At 41.6% G+C, this 26,204-nt stretch overlaps 1 protein-coding gene across 14 annotated transcripts in view; it reads right to left on the bottom strand.

Annotated features, from left to right (window-relative positions):
• The window catches only part of obscnb (obscurin, cytoskeletal calmodulin and titin-interacting RhoGEF b), a 196,347-nt gene that overhangs the window by 87,831 nt on the left and 82,312 nt on the right, over positions 1–26,204 (bottom strand). For 9 of the 14 annotated variants that reach the window (XM_042109107.1, XM_042109123.1, XM_042109138.1 and 6 more), the window contains 10 exons: positions 24,025–24,291; positions 23,626–23,892; positions 19,456–19,725; positions 19,058–19,327; positions 8,451–8,717; positions 7,987–8,253; positions 7,478–7,744; positions 6,979–7,245; positions 6,454–6,720; positions 3,905–3,955 (listed from right to left, as the gene is read on the bottom strand). In XM_042109107.1, coding sequence (XP_041965041.1) covers positions 3,905–3,955; positions 6,454–6,720; positions 6,979–7,245; positions 7,478–7,744; positions 7,987–8,253; positions 8,451–8,717; positions 19,058–19,327; positions 19,456–19,725; positions 23,626–23,892; positions 24,025–24,291 — 2,460 coding nt within the window. The remainder of the gene's footprint in view (positions 1–3,904; positions 3,956–6,453; positions 6,721–6,978; positions 7,246–7,477; positions 7,745–7,986; positions 8,254–8,450; positions 8,718–19,057; positions 19,328–19,455; positions 19,726–23,625; positions 23,893–24,024; positions 24,292–26,204) is intronic. The other 5 variants (XM_042109130.1, XM_042109114.1, XM_042109147.1 and 2 more) reach the window with 5 other exon arrangements.

Raw genomic sequence — 26,204 nt, 5'->3', positions numbered from 1 at the left:
TTAAAACACTTTATTTTTGCAAATAACTCAAGTCGTTATATTGTAGCCTATTTGTGGAGGTTTCTTTATTTGGAAAGTTGAATCTGCATTTTCCTCCGGCGTTAAACGTTTGCTTGTTTGTAGGCCTACAACAGTGACAAGCTATGTTGTAAGAATGTGAAATTAATAAATATCAGAACAAGAGGCTTTTGCACAATAGCCAAAAGATAACGCGCCTTTACTGTAGCCTACTGTAGTAGAGTTCGCGAGGTGAAAAACTAGAGGAAATAATGTTTAAAATATGCATTTAAATTGTAGCCTAATATAATGCACTGTTGTGTATTTTAAAGGAATGTGAGGAGTTTGCTATTAACTGTAAAGAGTGCATCTATAATCAAAACTCTACAGCCTATAATCTACAGCCTATGACGCAATTTAAATAGCCATGTTCGGTATACAGATGTCTGCTTAGTTGACAGCACGCTAACTAGATTTCAATCGGTCAAGATGAAGAGCTGGCATCCGTTAATGTTTGTGCAAATAGGCTGATTCACAGACCTCTCAAGTCTCCCGCATTGAGCGTGAGACACATGCATTTCAATGACTTCATACGCTCACACGCCACACCAGTGGGCTGTATAAGTATAAGTATATATACTTTTTTGATCTCTGCATTTAACCCAATCGGTGAATTAGTGAAACACAAACAGCACACAGTGTACACACAGTGAGGTGAAGCACACACTAATCCCGGTGCAGTGAGCTGCCTGCTACAATGGCAGCACTCGGGGAGCAGCGAGGGGTAAGGTGCCTTGCTCAAGGGCACTTCAGCCACAGCCCACTGGTCGGGGCTCGAACCGGCAACCCTCCGGTTACAAGTCCAGAGTGCTAACCAGTGGGCCACGGTTGCCCCTAAAGTCATTTCTCACTCAGAGAAATTATTAACTTGCCCGCACAGAAATTTCTAAGGGCTAAATTTTACAAACGTGTCACACAACGTTGCTGTCTGTGCGCTCATTCAGCTCAGAGAGCTGCTGTTCAGTTACTAACCTATCGGCCAATCAGAAAATAGGATTTCTCAACCAATCAGGAAATAGTTTTGTTTTGATGTGGGTCCGCAACGTGGAGACTGCTGGTCAGCGGAGTCGTGGAGTGAAATAGGCCCGGTGCTTCGTCTGATAATTTGCTGCGCAGTTGATCAAGATACTGCGGACCGACAAAAAAAGAAAACAAACATTTCTGCTATCGATGTCATTTAACATGGAGCCATGTAATAAAGTGGTGGTATGAGTGTTCATTCAATGCAGGCGTCTGCGCGAGAGAAACTGAAACTAATTGATAACGTTAACATCAAAGCTCCGCTTCAACCTGTTGAATGCTATTTAATTGTTTAACGACACTTAATAGAACAACGTTGATTTTTGGAACTTCCATAGAAACAGAGCAGAGACTGTATAATACAATATATAGCACTGAGTATTGTATAGTCAAATTTGAATATAATATAACGTGGCCAAAAGCTATTGTAGCCTTCTTTCATTAAAGATCAACAGATCAGTGATTTACGCCTATCTGCTCGCCAAAAAAGCTGGTATTGTGTTTCCTGAATCCTTACATTCAGGCATTCAAATTAAACTTCATTACAGTAAAAAACATGTATTTTTTTCTCCATTTCCTACCAATGTATGATGCTTGCATGAGTGAAACATCCCAAAACAATAGCACCCATATAATTGTTGCTGTTTTGAGAAGTATTCCTTTTCTTATGCAAGCATCATGCAACCATGCAAAAGCAATGAAACTAATGATATCTTACATTAGTAAAGCAGTCCTCTGATGTGCATGTCACAAAACATTTAAGTGAAAGTGCATGTATAACAATATAGGCATAATAATGATTGTGATAATGATAATGACAATTTGATTGGGAGGGAGTGGGGTTGGGTACGTGTAGATGAGCCCTATGACCCCAAAGTCTGCCATGACTGGGCCTCAGGTCAAAGAAGTTTGAGAAAGGCTGGTCTACATAACCTGCATCAGATTGAGGTTTGCAGTGATGCGCCTGAAGGCACGGGTTGAGGACCCAGTCAGTCACTAGGTGAGTAGCACAGTTTTGAAAACGAAAGTTAAGGGTTGTTTTAGGACATGTTTGAGCATGCCTGTTGGCAGCCACTCTGAGTAGTCAAAGGCGATTCAAAACGAGTCAGAAAAGTCGAGACAGGACCAATCGTCAAAATTTCGGTGTCCACCACTCTAGTTCATCCAAAACAAACCAGAAAAGGGACTCAAAGTGTTAAATAATGTAATTTTCCTTTAAGGATATTAAACTTTAACTTGTTTAGTGACATCAACACCTAAATGACTCCATTTTCTCGTTTGTGCTTCGTTTGTGCATGATTGTGCAGGCAAAATAAGCATTTGTGCACCATTGTTTCTTATGTTATTAAATGTTATTTGCTGGCGAGTGACGTCACTCAGCACCCTATTAACACCCAAATGACTCCAAAATAGTTGGAATCGTTTGTGCTTCGTCTGTGCACAGTTGTGCAGGCATAATAAACATTTGTGCACCATTGTGGAAATAAATGTCAAGTTTTCATTGCAAAGCTGGCATGAGATCGACAACAGATTTTCCTGGGCTTTCCTGGAAGCGACTGATGGAAACTGAGTAAGGACGTAAGGACATTTTAATGACATTTTGAGTCTGTTAAGAAGCAAAAAAGGCATGTTTAAATGATGCCCCCAGACCTAGCATTGTAGGTCAATGGAAGTACTGGGGCCGTATTCACAAAGCCTTTTATCTTACCACTAGGAGTACTCCTAAATCGCACTAAGAGATTTTAGCTAGGAGTTTTCTCTTAAAAGTTATTCACAAAGCCTTTCAGACCTTCTCTTAGTAAGGAAAAATGACAACTCCTAAACCTAAGAGTGAGTCTTCGTTGCTATGGATGACGTCATTACTCATGCACGAGCTTGACTGAAGTGACCACCTTGATTGGCTGATGATTGTAACGCGGGAATGATTCCAAACACCTCCCTTATGATGATGAGTGACAGGTGACAGGTCTGAGAATGCGTGCGCTACACAAGTAGTGCGAAGGACGGAAGATGATGAATAACTGAATAAAAAGGCCTAGCGTAAATTAATAAACAGTAAGGCAAAACAAATAGCCTAATGTAGTAGCCTAATGAAACATAGGCCTACGGATTGATGCAGTCGGCTAGGCTATCTTTGCAACATTATTAAATTAATCTGTCACCATGTGCCTACGTTTGCAAAGAGGAGAACATTTTAATTTGATTCACAATGAAATGTTACATTTAATTTACATGTTGACAATGAGTAGTTTTGGTTGTTGTTGGTGGCATTATAGCATCCCTTTTATGCCTACAATGCAAAATCGTTCCCTCGCGATTGGAAGCTCCTGTTGCCGCATACCCATTTCAAAACATCGCAACATGACATGCCACAAAAAGCTGTTTGTGAATAGGTCTTAGTGAGTTAGGAGTCCTCTCGACTTCTTTTAAGCTGTCCCAGACTTAGGTGCTACTTTTAGGTCTAAAATGCTTCGTGAATTACTTTTAGTGAAAAAAATGAGGAGTCCTAAAGTTAGGACCCGCCCATTATTTTTAGGAGTTGCTCCTAAATTCGCCACTTAGGAGCTACTTTTAGCCTTAAAATTCTTTGTGAATACGGCCCCTGGCCATTAACTGCAGCTACTCTAGTTCAGTAGCACCGATTTTGGTCGTTATTTTTCCTATCGACAGTACTCAGCGACGTCTAGCGATCAAGGTTATGTTTGGTGTCCCCCAAGGTTACATTTTAGACCCTATTTAATTTTCATTATACATGCTCCCCTTCAGCTCAATCTTTCAGAAAAACAATTTTCAGTATCACTGATATGTAGATGACACTCAAATTTACCTTCTAGGCACCCCTGATAGTGCCTGCTCCTTGGACAACTGTTGGTTGGAGCTGGAAGGCAAGAAAGTTCCTATAACTAAATGAAAATAAAGCTGAAATGGTCCTTTTTGCACCTCCTAGCTCCTAGCAGACTTAAGCAATGCACTTGGTCCTCTATCTAAAAATCTTTTATTGTAGCTCCATTGTAGCAAGACTGCAACTAGTTCAAAATGCAACTGCTAGATGACTAACTGGAACAAAGAAGGAGCTCATATCACCTGTGTGGTCAACTGTACTACTTATCTGTGAAATACAGAATAGTTTCCTGCAAGTCGAGTGCACTCGATGTTGACCCAGTGGTTTTTGGAATGGAACTATCCATTTTAAAAGTATTTATCACTGCTGTGAATTATAATTAAATGGAATGTTTAATGCAATGACAATACCAACGATTATTTGCATTCCTGCTGAATGTTTTAAGACAGAATAAATGCAAGCTTGCTTTGAATACTGAAATTGATAATATTGTCTTAGCCATATCCTTGGACAGGGCTCAGATCTCCAACCTCAGCAGAAGTAAGAGCAGGGGTGAAAGAAGGCCTGTATGGACCAGTACTGTGCACCGCTTTCAAGATCCTGCCTGGACTAGTGACCTTGTGCCACCCTGGTGGCCATTTTGTGTATTGTCCTGTGTTTGCTTTTGCCTGTTCCCCATGTGCTGTTTACCTGTCTGCTGTCATGTCAAGTCAAGTCAAGTCAATTTTATTTTTATAGCACATTTAACATGCACAAAGTGCAACACAAAGCGCTCCACAAACAAGACACATAACAAAAAGACAAAAGATGCCGATCGGAGCGGCGTAGTCACCAGCGTTCCTGCGACATCAAGACAAACAAACAAATTTACAACATAACAATTGACACACAAGACAAAAGATGCCTGATGGAGCGGCGTAATCGCCAGCGTACCCTAGACACCTAACGGTAGACATACAAGACAGGCAACAAACAAAAATGAACAAGTAATAAAATAAATAAATAAGAAATTAAAATAAAGAAAAGTCTGTGTTAACTTAGTCCAACTCAGTCCAATGGCATGGCGCATAGCTGCGTCTTCAGACCAACCCGGAGGATCCAACGTTAACATAGACCTTCTGTAAGTGACGTTAGTAGGCCTACTTCAGTCTAGAGATCACTGGAAGCATAGAAGCTAACCGTCTGAAGTCAACGCATGCCAGTGGGTGTTCCCGACAGCTATGCAAATGACTTGAACCATAATTTGATTGGTTGGTGCCGTCCGTCGATTGGCTTGATTGGGCGGTGCCGTCTGTCGGTGCAGCAACAGCTGAACTTCTCAATGCGAGCGACGGGAGAAACGCAATGCAACGGACCCACAATTCAGTTCGGCAACGGATGACGTAAGCCCATGTAAAGTGAATAGGATGCGTCTCCAGCACTGCAACGCACGCAGCTGTGTGTAGAGGCCGTTGGTGAATAAAGCGTTTTTTTTTTTTTATTTCTGCCTGGAGAAATGTAAAACTACTTTCACCCCTGAGTAAGATGATGTGTAAATGTCCTGGTCTTAATAGTACATCCTGTACGTCTCAAACTTCCAGTAAAACGTATCCAGTCCTGTCATCGACAGGAATTCTCTGATGATCCTTTTGTCATGGATTATGTCAAGTGGCGGACAGACGATATTGTCAAGGGAACTGGTGTACCATTTTGTGGAGTGGTGTGGGGATCATTTCCTCTTGAATGTTTTAGAAAGACCAGCATGAATTCACACACCACATCCCTCCTTGGAGAAGAAGTTGAAGTAGTGGAGGAATACAGATACTCTGGTGTTCCCATTAAGAACAGCCTGGATTGGAAATGTTCCACTGAGACCATCTAAAGGAGGAGACAGCAATAGACTCCACTTCTTGAGGAAATGTTGGCCCCTTAACGTGTGTGGCAAGATCTTTTACCAGCCTGTTGTGGAAAGTGGAATTTTTGTGTAGCCATCTGTTTAGGAAGCAGTGAGGAAGCAGAGTCAGTGACACTAAAAAGCTACACAAACTGATAAAGAAGGCTGGCTCTGTGTTAGGGACTTCTTTGGAGGCCATAGAGGTGGCTGTGGATAAAGGAATGCTGAAAAAAAAATGCTCAACATAACCGACAAGATTTTACATCCTTGTTATGGGCTGCTGGTCATATATCGGAGTATTTCCATTTGAAGGCTTCCTCAGCCATCATGTAATAAGGAACTTTCAGGAAGATATTCCTGTCCACAGCATCCACCCTGTATAACAACTGCCTTCTGTGGCGGAAGATCAGACTCATTCTTTGAATGGCAATATAAAATGCACATAAAAAGCACATTCAAAATTGTACCCATCTCTCTGGATAAAATCAACTTTTATACAAATGTCACTGAAATCCGAAAGGGTGGTAATTAAATTCCCATTTTTTGGTGACCTGACATAGAATGACCTAGTTGTGACCAAAGACAGACAGAAATCTACCAATCGGTTTGTTGAAGAGAGCACCATGGAACAAATGGAAAGAAAAGTCATAAAGCATCTTACCACTGATTTTAATGAAGGCTTTGCTATGGCTGGCTCCTGAGATGCAGCAGTAATCCCCAGTGTCCTCACACTTCACTGAATAGATGGTGATCTCAACAATGGCTCCAACTTGCTTCATTTGGTATTTCTCTCCAGATGTGAGCACTAATGGTCCTTTCCTCCATTCCACAGGTACTCCAGGCTTGGAGAGCTCACAGCGTAGAGTTACACTGCTTCCCTCAACAGCTTCCTGGCTCTCAAGGTCATGAATGAAGGTCACAGGCAATGCTAAAGAATGATTGTAAAGTTGTGAAACCCAAGGCCATTAAACACAACAGACATGCATAAACTCAGACTATTAGCAACAAGTGATTACATTTTGTATGTTTTAGCCAAGATCAGACAAAAACAATCAGACAACAACATCAGACAACAATGGTCAACAACTTCTGTGAATGACACAGACAATGGAGACACAGATAACCCTTCCTTCGAAGTGCAGGCATAAGATTTGTGATGTTCTGTCAGATTACATGAAAATTATACCGTTTACTTTGATGCTGGCAGATGTCTCATTGTCTCCACAATCACAAACATACAGTCCAGAATCTTCAGGTATCAGATTTGATATCTTCAGCTCTACAATGGATCCAACTTGCTTCATTTGGTATTTCTGTCCAGAGCTAATCACTTCAGGACCTTTCTTCCATCCAACAGGTACACCAGATTTGGAGAGCTCACAACATAGAGTGACACAGCTTCCCTCGATGGCCTCCTGGCTCTCAAGTTCATGTACGAAGGTCACAGGTAAAGCTAAAGAATCATTGCAAAGATACTGTATGAAACCTAGGAAAGCTATGCCCAACAAACAGACTCTGTGACGGGTGGTTTTACACACTGTATGAATTGGCTTGCCAAGACAACAATCAACAACTCTTACAAATGACACCAAAGGCAAGTGCAGAAACACAGATGGTCTTCTCTTCACAATCATTGTACGTCATTGTAAAATATGTTTTGTTAATTGGGAATGAAATTATCGTACCCTTTACTTTGATGTCAGCTGATGTGCTATTGTCTCCACAATCACAAACATAGACTCCAGAATCTTCAGGTTTCAGATCTGAGATCTTCAGCTCTACAGTGGATTCAACCTGCTTCATTTGGTATTTCTGTCCAGACTTGATCACCTCAGGGCCTCTTCTCCATTCCACAGGTATTCCAGGTTTGGAAAGCTCACAGTGTAAAATGGCGCTGCCTCCCTCTACAGCATCCTGGCTCTCAAGTTCATGTGTGAAGGTCACAGGTAAAGCTAAGGAACCATTACAAAGATATCAAACCCAGGAAAGCTATGCCCAACAAACATACAAGTCAGACTCATCGACAAGTGTTTTTACACACTGTATACATTGGCTTGCCATGAAATCACAAGACAACAGTCAACAACTCTTACTAATGACACCAAAGGCAAATGCAGAAACTCAGATGGCCATCACTTTACATTGTAAGCCACTGTGAGAGATGTTTTGTCAGTTGGGAGTGAAATGATCGTACCCTTTACTTTGATGTCAGCTGATGTGCTATTGTCTCCACAATCACAAACATAGACTCCAGAATCTTCAGGTTTCAGATCTGAGATCTTCAGCTCTACAGTGGATTCAACCTGCTTCATTTGGTATTTCTGTCCAGACTTGATCACCTCAGGGCCTCTTCTCCATTCCACAGGTACTCCAGGTTTGGAAAGCTCACAGTGTAAAATGGCGCTGCCTCCCTCTACAGCATCCTGGCTCTCAAGTCCATGTGCGAAGGTCACAGGTAAAGCTAAGGAACCATTACAAAGATATCAAACCCAGAAAAACTATGCCCAACAAACATTCAAGTCAGACTCAGCAACAAGTGATTTTATACACTGTATACACTGATGTGTCACAAAATCAAAAGACAGAAGGTAATGACACCAAATGCATTGCAAGTAATTGTAGGAGATGTTTTGTCAGTTAGCAGTGAAATAATCATACCCTTTACTTTGATGTTGGAAGATGTATTACTGCCTCCACATTCACAAACATAGGTTCCAGAATCTTCTGGTGTCAGAGCTGAGATATTCAGCTCTAAATTAAATCCAACCTGCTTCATATGGTATTTCTGTCCAGAAGTGATCACTTCCGCACCTTTCCTCCATTCCACGGGGACCCCAGCTTTGGAGAATTCACAACGTAGAGTGACACTGCCCCCTTCTACAGCCTCCTGGCTCTCAAGTTCATGAACGAAGGCTAAAGGTGATGCTGCGGGACCATTTGTTGAAAATTGACCACCGAACATCAACATATAAATGAAACACAGAAGAATGAGTCTGGTGTAGAGCAACACCACAGTCATGGACAAAAACAGCAACAAAGACATTCAGCCGATTAGGCAGCACGTGGTTAATTTTAAACACAAAAGAACTGGGCTAGCATGCTGTTGCCTGAAAAGTTGTGGGTTCAATTCCCAGCTTCCACCCACTACGAAACAAAACCCCTTAGGGACGGTTCGTTATTTATTGTGGGGCCACCGGAGGAAAATAGGGGAGGGTCGTGTCTTTTTATTCTTTGTCCAACTTTTTTTTGTCTGGGGGGGGGGGGGGGGGGGGTCACCCATCTTTTGTATTCATGAAAACAGCAAAAAATCAAAGTGGCTTGTTTGATTGTTGATTTCTGTCGCCATATAACGTTCTCTTTCGTTCCATAGCTGTCAACATTGAACAATGAAAATAAGGGAGATTTCCCGGGTTTCTCACGCAAAATACGGAAATGTCAACATTCAACCCTTCCCCATTAACGTTGGAAGGGTTGGAGCAACAAAGTAGCCTACTTTAACCTATATTCATTTGGTCAACTTTATCCAGCCCTAAAAAAAGCAAAATTTACCTTTGGTTTACTTGTAGTTTACCGTGTAGCCTAACTTTAAACAGTGTGCATGCTTAACATAGTAAAGCATACTTGTGCTTCATTCATCCACACATCCAGCTCCTAACGTTTTGACAAGCATTTCTACCAATTGACCTTGTTCCTGCCAATCTCTAGCTTTGCTGTCTCCATCCTTTCTGTTTTTGTTGTTTGCAAAAAAATATATTATTGGTAACCAGCAACAAGGGCAATTTGTTAATCGCTGTCATTTTCTCTCCTGCGCAAACAAAAATGTGTTACATTCCAAGTAGCAGTGCGTAATTCTGCTTCATAAAGCTGAACAAATACATTTGGTTATTTCATATAAATAGCCAGTTTATGGTTTACAGTGTAGAGTTGGTAAGTTATGGTAGGCCAACTTGGAGTGAATATACAAACAGGGGGAATTCTTTGTCTACGTAGCTGAGTAGCCTGATGGTAGGCAGGTGCGCACGTAGACATACGGCCGAACACTGCAAGCGGCAATGAATCGTGCTCTCACGACAACCACGTCGTTAACTTAAATAGGTTAACATCACTCTAAGTTCGCATTCAAGCAAGCAAAACGATGATTTGAAGACATCTGTTTCACTGGAAGGGCAAGGGGGTAACAACAGGACAACACAGAGACAGGCCAGATGGCAGGACTAATGTTATGAGAGTAATACAGTAATATGGGATATTCTACGGGAAAATATTAAACGGCAAGACAGTGGGGGAAAAGTTAAAATACGTGATAAACCAGGAAAAAGTTGGCATGTTAGGTATTTTTCGGTCCCTGTGATTATTTGTGAAATTGTGCAAACAGCCTTTTTAAGTCATTTGAGAAGGAAGGAGTGGTAGCATGCAAGCTCTCAAATTGACACTCGCCTGAGAAATGGAGTTTTTGGATAATGTTCAGCTTGGCAGCTTTACAATGACTGAGGAAGCCTAGAGACGAGTCCATAGCAACCAGTTTATGTGTTGAATTTGTTATTAGTGTGTTTTGTTGAATGGTCTCAATGTTTCATTGTTTTATTTCATGTGAATACTTACTAGAGGAGTAACTTATTTCAAGTAGGCTAATGCAGTTGCAGGAAGTGTGCATTTAGTTTCCATGCTTATTGTGTTTCCACAACAATGTTAGTGAGTAAATGTACTGAAATGGCCACCATCTTGGTGAAGTGTGATGTGTAAGATCAGAAAGCAGAGGTTGATTTTAGAACGGTAGCCTAAGTCAATGTTTTTTTCATAGCGCTTAAGAGCGTGGGCGGAAGACATCGACAATTGGCCGGGGAGGGTCATGTCTTTTTTGAAAATTCTGCTAGAGGGTCATGCAACTTTTGATCAAAGCACTCAAAATCCCTCCGGTGGCCCCTTTTATAAATAGTCCTTTAATTTCACCCCTTATACATACATGCCTTACTTTTGACCTTAAAACTCTTCTATAATTAAGCAGTTTTTATATAGAATTGTGCATAGATTAAGGTTGATTAAGGAGAAAAGCCTACTAAATGTACCCCTTACTTTTTCTATTTCCCCTTAATTTCCCCCCTTAATCAAGGAATCCCTGAATTAACACCTTAAATGTATATAAAGGGGTCACACCTTAAAATGCCGTTTAAGGTCAAATTAAGGGCCCGTTTTACAAATGAAGGGCCAATTCATATAAATGAAGTGGTTTTGGTATGTTTTCAGGGGTTATTTAAGGCATTTGAGTACATCACTTTTCGTAGTGACCGATGTGCCCTTGAGCAAGGCACTTATAACCCCAAGTTTCTCCAGGGACAATGTGGTCACTTGTAATATAATTGACATATGTAATTCACTTTGGATCAAAAGTATCTGCTAAATGAATAAATGTAAAATGTAAATGTAATGAGGAGAATACTGAAATCATGTCAGTATCATATCAGTATCAGAGCCATGATTAGATGTGTATATATCTCTTATCCATCTTTTATTCAAAATGGAAACCAACTCAACACAAAACAGTGAGCATACCTTTGCCTTTAAATCACAACGCATTCAACATGAGCATACCTTTAAAATGACAATTGTCTTATCGGCTACTCTGAATAGCGGAATTTTTATTTTATTTTAATGGGAAAAACAAGCGGTTCTGGGACCAGTTGGACCCGGAGAAAGAATTATCAACACATTATTGCACCACGACTTAGCAACCTGATAAGCCAAGGTGAGAGATTTAAATTGAATTCTGGCCACTATAGGAAGGCAGTGAAAAGTAACTAAGAAAGGAGTTACATGTATCCTCTTTGGCTGATTAAAAACCAGGCTTGCTGCAGTATTCTGACAAACCAACATGATCTTGCAATTGACCTATATGCTCAGAGAAGTTAAGTTGGTCATCAATTATGATGCCCAAGTAACATGCCGATCTATTTGGAGTCAGTGATGATGAGTCAAGCTGGATGTTAATTTGTTGGGGAATAGCTGTTTTAGCTGGATACAGAGAGATTAAGCTGAAGGTGCCGATCTTTCATCCAGACTGAAATATCCTTAAGGCATGCAGAAATCTGATGACAAACGATAGAGTCCTCAGATGGGAAAGACAGTCAAAGTTGAGTATCGTCCGCATAGCAGTATTTGCCAAAACCATAGGAGCAAATGATCAAAGAAGGTGGGCTACGCTTTAAATGCAGAAGGAAGACGCAGCTCTGGAGGTTCAGTTGGCCACCGCCATAAGCGGTAAACTATGCTGGCCTCCGAGCTCATATGCTGGCCTCCGAGCTCGTAGTTCTAACACCATTGTTAACCAATAAATGTTTCACCATGTTCTCAGTTTTCAAATCTGCCTCTGTCTGCTTGCACTCAATTTTTCTTACAACACGAGCTTCAACTAGATGGTACGCAAGATTAAAAGGGCAATGTTGGAAATTAAACATGATGCCTGGAATGCATAAGAAAGTGTCACGTTTTTGTGTCGGATGGTGGGGGCATGTGAGCCAAGTCAGGATGGTGGTGGTACGCAGGGAAAAAAGTTTGGGAACCGCTGGTTTACAGTATCAAAGGCTGCAGATAAGTCAAGTAGAATTAATACTGATGACTGAGTAGAGGAATTGGCTACTCTCAATGCTTCAGTCACCGATAGAAGAGCAGTTTCAGTAAAATGACCACTTTTGAAACTAGACTGCTTAGGCTCTTGCAGGTTTTTCTGATATAGGAAGTCACAGACTTGCTTCAAGACCACTTTCTCCAAAACCTTTGACAAGACAGGGAGAAGAAAGACAGGTCTGTAGTTCTTCACATCAGTTGGATTATGTGTACTTTTCTTGAACAAAGGCTCTTTGCCTGTTTAAAAGAAGAAGGAACTATTCCAGAACTGAGTGAAGTATTAAACACATGCGTGGCTGCCGGTAGAACAGCAGGTGTGATAGACTGCAGTACACAGAACACAATCCAAAGGGCATGTCGTTGGATGACTTTGCTGAAACAGTAGAGAAACGTCTTCTTCATTAAGAGGAGAGAAAGAGTCCAATGACACCACAAGGCAAACACAAGGCAAAGCTTTCATGAAAGGCTCATCAAACTGGGAACTGAAAAAGTCATCTGAGGCCAGTGAAGTAGATTTTTTCTCAGCAGCTCTAAGTTCCTTTCATACTAAACATATAACGTTTGTGAGCCATGGGTGACGGGGTTAAGAACAAGTGGGTCTTGTGGAAACAGGATATGCTGTGTTCAGACAAGACAAGAGTTCTCCAATGTCTCAGTTAACCTTTTAAAATGATATCAGATTAGTAAACAGAATGTGCATTTGCAACATTGGATGAATGGTTGCTGATAATGGGCAATATGGCGTTTTACAAACGGAAGTTCGGGAGGAGCATGACGGAATTCGCTACGCCTCCCTCTTCAATTAGTCAGGCTATTTATTCACAGTCTGCCTGCCGTAGTTGCAGCATCAGTGTGATTTTACTCACGAAGACGTGCTACACCGCTTGCAAAAGACGTGACCAAGGCAGGTATTATGGAGCTCAACCGGTAGCGATTTCGAGGAAGACTCCTCTGTCATTCCTCCCACTCCACCTACTCTTCCCGGCCCCGCTGCTCCCGGCCGTGAGCGGCCACGTCAACTTGCATCTTCTCTGGAACCAAGACGCCGTTCGCGCAGGTTGGCTTCCCCAGCCCCTTCCCGGGCTTCCAATCGCTTGCCGGTTTCGCAGGGCAGCGATAGCCGCACGACCCGTAGGAGAAGAGCCAACCCTTGGACCATCTCAACCCCTAAGAGCGGAGTTGGATGCGCGTGGGATCCCTTTTCCCTGTTCCGCAAGGAAAGCAGTCCTGTTTCAACTTCTCCAACATGCAGATTCCCAGCAGCAAGCTTCCCTGCATTCACCAACTACATCTAATCAAGGACAATATCAATATTTTCCTGATTTTTCTCCTGAGCTTCTCCCCAGTCAGGGCATTGAGCAGGAACCCGATCCCCTTTCCCTGAGCAACCGAGCACCAGCGCTGCAGCGCGGAGCTCAGTTCCTCCGGTGCCTTTCCCTCTATCTCTACAGCAGGCTTTTCCGACCCAGCAAGCTATGGTTGCCCGGACGCAGCCCTTTACCTTGCCCTCTGCTACAGCTGTCTCTTTCTCTGTTCCAGCCAATCAACCCTCTCCTCATTTCTCTTTGCCAAACCAGGGTGCTGTGCAACCTCCTCCCCCTCCCCTTGTAGCGACCACGTCGCTGCCCTTCCCCTTTCCCCATCCTCTCCCGCGGGCCCGAACCACGTTCGCGCCCGCGTCTCTTGGTTTTCCCTCACCCCTCTTTCCCTGGATTGGTGCCACCACCCTACCCGGTTCCGGCTTCTCATCAGCTCCTTCCTCCCACTCACACTCAGCCAGTCAGCCACCCCTACAGTGCATATCCCCAGGGATCCGTTCCCCATACGGGCTTGACAGAGGCCAGCGCCTCTTTCCGTTTGCCCGCCTACACCTTGGCTTCAGTAGTACACCTACCTCCTCCGCCGCACGCCCCTGCTAATGAGCCTCCTCCGGTGTCTCCCACTCTTCGGAATCAGGTCTTGTCAGGTGCGGACATTGATTTGTCTTCCCTACTTTCGTCTCTGCCAGACATGTTTCAAACCAGGGACATTGAGTGCAGTCCGGTTACGTTAACACTCAAGTCCGCAGGCCCTGCCACTCGCATCTTGTCCTTCCCTGAGTTCGCGGTGGCTTTCACAAGATACACAGAGGTTGTTTGCTCCGTATTCCCCCAGAGGCGCCGCGAGTTGAACGAATACTTTTCCATCATAGCGGGGCTAGCCATTTCCTTTGGGGGTACTCATTTTTATACATATCACCGGCTATTTTCGGCTAAATGTGCAGCCAGAGTCGGGCTATGGAACCAATGTCCTTATTGGGGTGCTTTGGATGTTGAATTACATAATCGCGTGTTCCTGGGCTGTCGCATGGCTACATGTGCCATTTGCAGCAGCTCACATCATACTTCAACATCTTGTTCCTTCATTGAAGGGAAAGATAATCGAGACGTAAACCTCGCAGACACTAGGTCCACATCAGCTATTCCCAAACTCCCTCAGTCGGCCGGAACAGTTTCCAATCTGCTAAATGCATGAAGTCCAGTTGTAAATATCTGCATGTCTGTAGCTACTGCGCTGGCACCCACGCGCGTCCTGTTTGCCCTGTCTTTGTCTCTAACAATAAAAAAAATTAAGAAATATTTAAGTACTCCTATTAATGTGTCCGCTCTAGCTATGGAACTAGTGTCTCATCCTAACAAAGAGTTTGTTAACTATTTGCTTTCAGGTTTACAATTTGGTTTCCACCCAGGCGCTTCAGCCATGCCAACTCAATCCTTCACTTGCAAGAATCTTCTCTCCGCTGAGGAAGATCCAGAGGCAGTGAATACCCTGTTGGCAAACGAGGTTCAGTCCAGGTTCATGATGGGCCCGTTCAGCGAACCTCCATTTGCAAATTACAGGATTAATCTTATAGGCATTGCGGTCATGAAATATTCAGGGAAAAAGAGGCTCATTATCGACTTCCCCACAATTGTCTCGTACCCAGCATTAATAGTCTCATCCCCTTCGATGATTACTCAATGTGCTATCAGAAGGTAAATGACGCCATTAAACTGATTAAAATAGCCGGCCTAAACAGCTGGCTGGCTAAAGCAGACATCACCTCGGCTTTTAAAGTCATGCCCCTTCATCCCGATTTCTGGCACCTGTTCGGAGTCTATTGGCAAGGAAAATTTTATTTCTCTGTACGTCTCACCTTTGGCAGCCGCAGCAGCCCCAAAATTGTTGATGCCCTTTCAGAGGCACTTTGTTGGATTTTACAAAATAACCATAACATTACCCTTCTAGTTCATCTTCTGGATGATTTCCTGACCATTACGATAGCCGCACATTAACTAAAGTCGAAGTGCTATCTTCACTAGGCCATCTCAATTTCGCTATGCGCGTGATACCTCAGGGCCGACCGTTCGTGTCTCACCTCATCACTTCAGCACATTCGGTCCCGGCTCTTAGAGATCCGGTAGCGCTCGATTTCCAGAGTTTAAGGGACCTTGAGTTCCCTTGAGCGGCTATTTTAAGGTCAATGGAACGGTCTCTCTCTGTTCTATGACGAACATGTGTGTTCCCCCGCAGACCTCCAGCTCTTCACCGATGCCGCGCCATCGGTTGGGTTTGGGGGTTATTTCAGTGGTCGTTGGTTTGCCAGTACCTGGCCAACCGAGCTCGCTAATTTATCTCCAGAAGAGGCATCTTCTGCCGTATACAAAATGTATCCCATTGTAATTGCAGCACTCCTCTGGGGTAGCGAATGGTCGGGCAAAAGTGTCCTCATTTACAGCGACAATCAGGCGGTAGTTCATGCGATTAATAAGGGCCGGTCACATTCACCCACTATTTGCCCTTTTTTGCGTCGCTTAATCTGGTCCGCTGCCTGCAATCAGTTCATTGTAATTGCTGCTTATATTCCAGGTAGCCATAATGCAATTGCTGACTCCCTCTCTCACTTCGAATTTCAGAGATTCAAGAAATTAGTTCCAGAAGCGGACCCAGAGGCGACTCCAGTTCCACCCTATTATCTCAAGACTCACTCCATTCATCTAGCTCTTCACTCTGTGGCACCAAGGACACTCCAGTCTTACTGGACTGCTTGGTCTTTCTTTCAAATTATTTCATTGCTCACACTGTCTACCATTTCCTACATTTGATCTCTTAACACTCTCCTCCTTCGTGTCATATGCCCACTTAATTTTAAAAATTAGGGCCGGCACGATTAAAGTCTACCTAGCCGGTATTCATTTCTTTTACAAAAGAATATTCGGCTCCGATTGCGCTGCATTTTCCAGCCATCATATCTCGCTCCTCATCAAAGGTATCCGCAAGCTGGAACCAGCTACCCCTGACCGTCGCCTTCCAATCACCATCTACATACTCAGCAGCTGCATACAAACCTTGAGATTTGGCTTTATTTCCCCAACTCAGATCTTACACTAACCGCCATGTTTACACTCGCATACTTTGGGCTGTTGAGGTGCAGCGAGTTTACCACCACAAGCTCCAGGTTTAACCCATCCATCCATCCACGGGTATGTGATCTTCAGATTTTGGATGCAGACACAATCTGCTTCGTCATTAAACAGAGTAAAACTGATCAACTTAATAAAGGACAGTCAGTATTCATTTTCAACATCGACTCTCCCCTGCAGCCCTATTACATTTTGGCTAATTACATTACTTATCGCACCTCCCTTGCATCCCCCTTTGAACCCCTCTTTGCTACAGATGACAGACACTCCGTTACTCACTTTTGGTTCCAAACGCAGCTCAAAGCTGTTCTAACGCAAATCAGAATCCCAGCACACCGTTACTCAACTCATTAATTTAGGATTGGTGCGGCCACCACTGCGGCAAATAGCGGTCTGTCCAATCAAGCACTTAAAACACTCGGCCGTTGGTCCTCTGACGCCTATCACTCTTATATCAGATCAAATCTCTCTGATCTGAGGAAAGCGCACCTTGCGCTCTCCTGTTGAATTTGTTCCGCGTAGGTTCAGGCCATAAGGTCCTTCATATTCAAATGCAATTTTTGGGGTGTATGGCGGAATCCTGCCCGACTCCTGCCTGCGCAGTCGACTCCGGCACGATTCCGCAATGCCCTTCAGGACCATGACGAGAGACCTCGCCAAACTTGCTCTTCTATTATGATGTTATGTATTATGCTTCATGTTTGTGCAAATTCAGGAATGTGAACTAGTGAAGTAGATATTGCATTAAAGATCAGCCAATGATCGAGGACCCTTTTGCAATTATGTTAGCACATAATCTGAAAACTGCTGCCCTGATTAAAAAAAAAACAATGCAAAAGCTCTCAGCTGGTATTCTGTCTATAATGGAGTGGAATGGAAGTTTTTAAGTGTCTCCAAACTTTTGACTGCTAGTGTAGATTTAACAAGGCTTTGCACAAATGTTTTGTGGATCAAGTTTTTGTAATTGAGTTTTTTAACTTAATTGCAAAATTGCTTCAGCCCTAGAAGCAATGCCCTTCAGACAGTCTACAACCCAACCCTGATACATTAGTATACACCAGTTAGAAAGTTGATGATAGCTAGCTTTAATGTAGTTTTTACTAGGTAAGTAGACTGGTTGTTAGCTTGTTAGCTTGCTACTTCAGACAAAAACTCCATCTACTGTAAAGCCCCTATTTTCCACCCTGGTGCATGGCGGAAAACCCGTTTTCCACCCAGTGCAAACTGTATTTTGGCATTTTACACGTCTCAGTTTTAAACAATGCGCCAGGAGGTGTGGTGATGAACAACCTAGGGAGTGGTCTGGCGCGTTGTCTAAAAATCGCTATTGTACACTACCTAAAACGCATTGCACCACTGACCAAGAGAAATCTGGTCAGAAGTCTATGGCGAGTTGTAAATATGTTATTTTAAGAGCGCATTGTCAACAGTCATATTGGCGGGTGCACAATGCACCATTCTTCTATCATCCATGAACGTGCACCAATGCATGTCCATGCAAAACAAATCACAAATTACACGATTACAATGGGAAACATAATTAGAATAAAGATATTATGAAATACATCTCACAATGAGTAGTTAGTCACCATCATTTGCAAATTGGTAATGACGATTAAAAGTGATTAGGGGAGAGGCGAGAGACACATATGGAGCATAGCTGAAGACGCACTGTCACGAGATATAAGCAACTCCTCTGCAGGATAAACATTGTTTTACTCAGTCATTTGAACAATATTAGGGTAAGTGTGGCTTTTTCAGCCTATGTTTTCGATGGTAACCCATTGTCAGTCAATAGTGAAAGTAACTAACTGTGTATAACTGTTTTGTTGTTGACTGACTATGCTAGGTTTTAGTAAAGCATAGTTTAGTGGAATGACTGTTCCATATGGTCTCGCAAGCAGAATCCTTCAAATGCGCCGCTGACTGTCAAAATACTGATGTATTCTTTGACGTCGCGCTTCGCGCTGTTAAAGGGAATGACAGATGTCATTCTCATTGATTTAAATGACGTTACGCCCCAAACACACCCATGACTGATTAAGAAACCTAGGATCGCCTTGTTGCGCCATCCGCCCAACGTTTGATAACGAAAACACTCCCAATGTGGACTGGACATCCTACTAAATTTGAATAAGCTTTTGACTAGTGACCCTGCACTTTAGACTGTAATGATAGGGCCCTAAATGTGCATGTACATACCCTGGACTTCAAGGCTGGCTTTTGTTGAGGGTCCACCCAGGATTTCACAACAGTATGTCCCTGAGTCTTTGTCAGTGACATTGTAAATAGTGAGCTTCATGACTTTTTCTTCCTGGCTGATGTCATACTTTTCACTTTTTTTAATGGCCTTCCCATCCTTGGACCATTTGATGTCAGGGCTGGCCTCAGACATTTCACAAATAAATACAGCATCCTCTCCAGACACTGCACAGACAGTTTGGAGCTCTCTGGATACAATGACAGCAGTGCCTACAACAACACCAGATGAATGATCACATTTCAGGTTACATTTCTATGAATCTGTACAATAATGACAAAGGGCATACTACATGGAGCATGGTATAAATATACAGTATAAGTCAGTAATATTGACATACCTTCAACAAAAAGAGTGGTTTTTGAGACAAGGTCTTTGATAGTGAAGATAACTTCACCAGTGTCACTGTTTGTGGCATTTTTGATGGTCAAAGTGTACTTGCGACCCTTTTTGCACATATCAAAGCGTCCACCAGCACTGACAGGACTGCCATTGACATTCCAGGAGTATGTATCTGTGCTCTCTCGAGACAGAATACATTCGAAGCTGCATGTCTCTCCTGCTTTAGCTTCAACTGGCTTCAAGCGCTTAGTGATACCAATGTTAATATCTGCAATACATTGAGAAAGAACATAAGGGTAGGTATAAATAATAACCCCATTTATACTGGGGGCCAAACCTGGTGCTTGAACTCAGTTCCTGGGCCAAGAGGGGTTTATACTGTCCTGGGCTAGGCTTAAACAAGCAAAACCTGGAACTAATGCCATAGTATCAAGCAAAGATTCTAGAGCGGAGAATCTTTGGTAACAAGCCCTGCTCAACTGCCAGGGCCACAGATCAAGCATCAGGTGCTTACACATCACAATGAATGTTGCTACGGTTATGTGGTTACTGTGGAATGTTGTGCAATATCGTCTTGATCAATTTATGCAATAAGCCCCGAGAGGCCATAGGTTACACTGACTTTAGCGGTGTTTAGGGGCGTTGTTAGGCACAACTCACTAGCGGCACTATTGCTTTTCTAATGGTTGCCAAGCAATGTCGAGACACAGTTACTTCAACTTTTATATCAAGTTATAGTAAATAATATAGAATGAAATGCGGTCAAGGTGTATGTTTGTGCTGGATTTTACAATGGCATCAAACGAGATTCAGCCAATCATAATCAAGGACCGGAACTATCCGTTTTAGAAGTATGAATTTTGACAATTGGTGAAGTGGCCCATGATAAGTGTAAACCCAGGATCTCCAGCCCTGTTGCTTGTAGCCTAGGTCACAGTTCCTGAGCTTAAGTTCCTGGGCTGATGGCCCACGGTATAAACAGGGCTATTATAATTAGGGTATAGATTTAAGATATAGATATTCATAAATTGCAGTGCCTCCTACGGATGGAATTTAATGAAACTCGGTGTGCATCCAAGGTTGTCATTGTGATCTTAAATTTAAGCAATAAGCCCAAGTCCCGAGAGGCTGTAGGCTACACTGATTTTAAAACAGCTAAGGGGAGTGCCTAAACCCATATTCATTTGATTTGTATCATAAAAATTAGATTTATATTACTTTTCAGAGTAAACTTTCCCAATGAAGCACTTTATAATACATAACATGACCTACAATTCATGATTAGTATTCGTATTCTTATGTTTATGCTTATGGTTCTAAGCAGGGGTGTAGTGGGCGTTATAATACATAACATGACCTACAATTCATGATTAGTATTCGTATTCTTATGTTTATGCTTATGGTTCTAAGCAGGGGTGTAGTGGGCGTTGGACGCGGGGGAACACCGTCCCCCCACTTCTTGGAGCATTGTTTTGAGCATTTTAATAAGCATTTATTACAGTGCATGAAAATGCACTGTACTGTTCTTCCAAGGCATTTTATTATTATTCTTCTTCTAACGCACTTAATGCAGCTTCAACCGTTTAACGTAGAAACTTCATTCAAACTATGTTACGTAGGTCTTACTTAGGACATGGGTGCTATGTATTTTTCATCTTTGTAACTTTTATACTTTTTAAACTATTAATTAAAAACTAATCAAAATTTCCCCATAGACTTAACATGGGCTGATGACATCACAATAGAGCCGTTAAGCAATTAGAATCCTATGGCAGGTGTTCGGGCCACCTGGATCAACTGCCAGTCTCAGGCTTTAAGCATACAAACTGGCCCTATTAAGACTACACATCCTGTTCAACTGCTTCCTCTCCCAAAAACGGTTTCAAAATAAAAGTCCTTACTACAATATTTCACTGTTAAACAATTTAACCCTTTAAACTACTGAACTTTTTAACTGTTCAGCCATTGTAAACTGTTACTTGTCATCAACTATGACTCCTACCCACTGTAGTTAGTTAGCTAAGTTAGCTAAGTAATATGGTTAACATAGTTAGCATGCTAGCATGTTAGCATGCTAGTTAGCATTTTTAGCAAAACTGCTAAAAATGATTAGCTAAGTTAGCTAAGTCACATGGTTAGCATAGTTAGCATGCTAGCATGCTAATTAGCATTTTTAACAAAACTGCTTAAAATGATTAGCTAAGTTAGCTAAGTCACATGGTTAGCATAGTTAGCATGCTAGCATGTTAGCATGCTAATTAGCATTTTTAGCAAAACTGCTAAAAATGATTAGCTAAGTTAGCTAAGTCACATGGTTAGCATAGTTAGCATGCTAGCATGTTAATTAGCATTTTTAGCAAAACTGCTTAAAATGATTAGCTAAGTTAGCTAAGTCACATGGTTAGCATAGTTAGCATGCTAGCATGTTAATTAGCATTTTTAGCAAAACTGCTTAAAATGATTTGCTAAGTCACATGGTTAGCATAGTTAGCATGCTAGCATGCCAACATGTTAGCATGCTAGTTAGCATTTTTAGCAAAACTGCTTAAAATTATTAGCTAAGTCAGCTAAGTAACATGGTTAGCATAGTTAGCATTATTAGCATGTTAGCATGCTAGTTAGCATAACTGCTAAAAATAATTAGCTAAGTTAGCTAAGTCACATGGTTAGCATACTTAGCATTTTAACATTGTTAGCATGATAGTTAGCATAGTAACTTGGTTAACATTATTATCTTTGTTAATATAGTTAGCATAACTACTAGCAAACATTAGAGCCATTCCAAGTGTCAGTTATCGTCAACTATCTACCTAAATCATTTAACTATTTAAACTATCCACTTATTTAACCGTTCAATCATTCCAACTATATTAAACCTTATCTACCAAGTAAATTATTTACCAATATAAACTATCCACCTATTTAACTGTTGAGTCATTCCAACTATATTAAACCTCATCTACCTAGCAACCAATATAGTTTGTTTTTACTCTGTATGATATTTGACATCATATTTTTTGCATTTTCATGCACTGTATTTCCTTCAGGAAATGCTTTTCTAGTTAATATAACAAGTGTTGTTACCAGTGGTAACAACGCATCACGCAAACGTCTCCAATTAGGCCTCTTTGTCCTAAATTCATTACAAGAATGACCGTCATGCTGTAGCACTCCACTATGCGTAAAGACATTAAAAACTACACAGCTCGTCGTTCCGCATTACCTGAAAGTAGCTAGAAAGTGCCTAGAAAACCATAGATTATGCAACTGCCTGGTATCCGAATCTAGCAAGCATCTTCATGGCCCTTCGTTTGCGTTTTGCAGAAGGTAGGCTAATCCAGTGGTCAAAATGACACGATAAGCATGTGTGAGTAATATGAGTGATTTTTATCAAGGGAGCTCCAATATAAGTAATAAGGCTATTTAACCATAAGTAATGACCCAACGGTGAACCTGAACAACTTTAGGAAAAACTTACGATTGATGCAGCAGCTACTTTCATCCAAACAAAAACTTTTCAAATGACTGGCACTTGCCTGCCCAGTGTTCTTTCTGTTATTTTTTTTGTTTGCTTTATTGACTGTGCACCTCTGCATTTTAATCATTCGCATTGACATTCATATGACGCCCCCTCAAACTGAGCTACAGTGCCCACACAGCGTGTTGAATATGCGTGTGAATCCTGCTTGTGCTATTGTTATTGCCATCGTTTACGTGTGGTAATGAATGAAGCCAAGCCGCGGCATGTTATGCGTCAAGGAGATTAGACTACGCTAGATTACATAGGCTAACTCTACATTATGGTTTGTCTGTTTATTGTATGATACAACAAAATGAAAAGCTACAGACCATATTGATAGACTTTGGTGGAAAAGTGTAGTTTGGGAGAAGACATTTGGCTACATTTTGAAGCTAATCCATGTCATTATTTTTTAAATTTATTTATTCGGTATCATGTTCACGAAAGCTGGTAACAATTTGGCCTTGGCCTTACGCACCAATGTAGCCTACAGTATGTGGAGGTGCGAGTGTGACAGTTTTTTTCAATGACGTCATTAAAATAGCGTCCCCCACTTTAAAAATCCCCACTACACCAATGGTTCTAAGCAGCATATTAGTACATGTGTTTCAGAATGACAGCAGAAATAAAAGGTCTTATTAGGCCTACCTCTCACAGTCACTTTGGATTTGGCAAGATCTGAGCCAAGATCGCAGCTATATTCACCAGCATCGTCCTTGGTGAGGTCATGAATGGTAAGACCCAAGGCTTTGCCAGTTTGTAAAAACTCATACTTGGAGCTGGCAGCAAGGACCTTACCATCTTTCCTCCAGACAATGGATACCCTTGGTTTTGAGGCCTCACACTTCAGTGTGATCTTTCCATTCTCCTCCCCAACCACATCGTCCAAAGACTTGAGAAACACAGCCTTTTTCTCTGACAAGTAAAGCAGGTTAGAACATTTTCTTTCCATCAAACTAGTCTACAGTGTTTAAATATTAACACTTATTAACTGTTTTTGACATGGACCCCAATATGGTCGTTAATCAAACAATCATCTTGTTTTACCTTTCACCTTCAGGGAGGCTGTTTCCATTTTGTCCTTGACAATAACTGTGATCATTCCACTATCCTCAGCCGGGAGATTCTTCAGAGTGAGAGTGTGGAGCTTGCCCACTTGTTGAATCATGTTCACTTCATTTGAGCACAACTGCTTCTCATTCAAAAGCCAACGCACTTCTTCATCTGCATAGTTAAGCTCACAGCTGAACATGGCTTCCCCATCCTCCTCCACCTCTGCATCCTCCAAGTGTTTTGTGAACTTGATGTCTCGAACTAAAAAGCAATACCATTAATCAAATTTAAGCACTTAAGATCTCAGTTCATAATTGCATTTTGATACCAAAACAGCAAAAAATATATTTTTAATAGAATAGAAGCAACATAATCTATTATGAGTATTCAGGAGGTGCCCAGGTGTCCACTGCAGACTTGGAATTTGGAGTTCAGCCAAATTGCGAGTGCTGACAGACAAATATTTGTGGAGCCACTACTGTGTCTAGGCCTAACAAAGATATGTGGCATTAGTGTTTTCTACTGACTGTCTGTTTTGTTTTGAATATCACCAGAAGTGACGTTACCCAACATTGCTTAGAGTACCTTTAAGTACAGTAAGTGAGGGTCATCAACCCCGCCCAAAAGATCACCTGCTGCCCTCTCCCCACACTGGAAGAACTACACATTTCCCGTTGATCTGACTTCTCTGACTTTTTGTACAGAGATAGAAGACCATGATAGCGCTATCTTGAACTACATATCTTGTACAGTATTGTTGAAAAATGTTAGCACTGATAAGTTGCTTGCTGAATATAAGCCAAAATCACAAATCCATAACGACATTATTCTTACATGAAGTATATGACCTATAGTTTCACATACTAAATTGTTAAATGCAAGTTACAATTATTTTTCTAAAATAACCTCATTACGAGAAGGAATACGTGATAAAGTCTTGTAACGTCAGCTAAGACATTAGGCTTATGTAGCTAGTAAATCTCGCTTGGAGTTGGGGGGAGCTGGAGTTTGTAATATATCGTCTTACTGCTAGATGGGAGAATTTCCCCCAAAAATTAACCCTAGAAATTACATAATGTAGCTTTAAAGGACAAACTGTAAAACCCAGTCATTAGTTCCATCTAACTTTGTTATATCACTGTTTTACTTACTTCAAATGCAATGTAACTGAGCTCAGTCATATGTTATATGTCAGATCCCTTATTGGTTACTCTGTTGCAATGTGACAGTTAATTTAAAGGCCCCCATATGCAACATTTTCAATTTAATAAAACAGTTTAGAAATCATTGTGATGGTTAATTGAGCTGAGAATGGTGGCTTTCCCTACTCCCCCTAACATCTCCTAGTGGAAAACCAGCCTTGCAAGATCTGCACTAGTGTCCCGGCAAAATGTCTGAATCAGGAAGTCCTGTGAGCAGCAAGAACGAGTGAGAAACACAAAATGCTTAAAATTCTCTGGACATACACACACCCCCTCAAGACCCGGATAGCAATGCCAGCTAGCTATAAGATGGCTTCAGTTTTTAGATGTTCATCATGGGAGAGCCAGTGAAAAGACCAAAGAGACGGTTGTTAAATATGCACCTCAAAGCTGTACACTGCAAAAACAGCTTCTCTCATAAAATCTAACCAAATGTTATTAATATTATATTAAGATCTAAAAAATCTAGTTATCATTGTTTTCAGTATAAAGAGACTTACCTAGCGTTTTTCTCGTAAAGTCATTTGACATAATTTAAGAAGAGTTTAACTTCTTTTAAGAAGTCTCATCCTAAAAACCAACAAATTTGTCTGCCAGTGCTTTAAGCAAATTTGTCCTAAAAACAAGCAAATTCGTCTGCCAGTGCATTATATTTGTCTGGATAAGACAAAAATTTGTCTTGATAAGACCGGTGAGTCAAAGTCTTCTTAAATTAAATCAAAATGATCTTTCGAGAGAGTGCTAGGTAAGTCTCATCCTAAGAATAATACCAAATAGATTTTTTTTATCTTAAAATAAGATTAACAACACTTATATTATTATTATTATATATTTTTTGCAATGTAGGGGGAGCTCCGTAGCGAACAAAACTGAGAAATAGTTGAAGAAATGACTGGAGTTACAGAACGGCCCTTTAAACTTCGAAAAGCGTTGGGCGAATTTATATACAAGCTTACTATACGGCTCTTCACA

The sequence above is a fragment of the Alosa sapidissima genome, chromosome 1 (assembly GCF_018492685.1).
Source record: "Alosa sapidissima isolate fAloSap1 chromosome 1, fAloSap1.pri, whole genome shotgun sequence".
Classification (NCBI taxonomy): domain Eukaryota; kingdom Metazoa; phylum Chordata; class Actinopteri; order Clupeiformes; family Clupeidae; genus Alosa; species Alosa sapidissima.
This window is presented reverse-complemented; position numbering and strand designations above follow the sequence as displayed.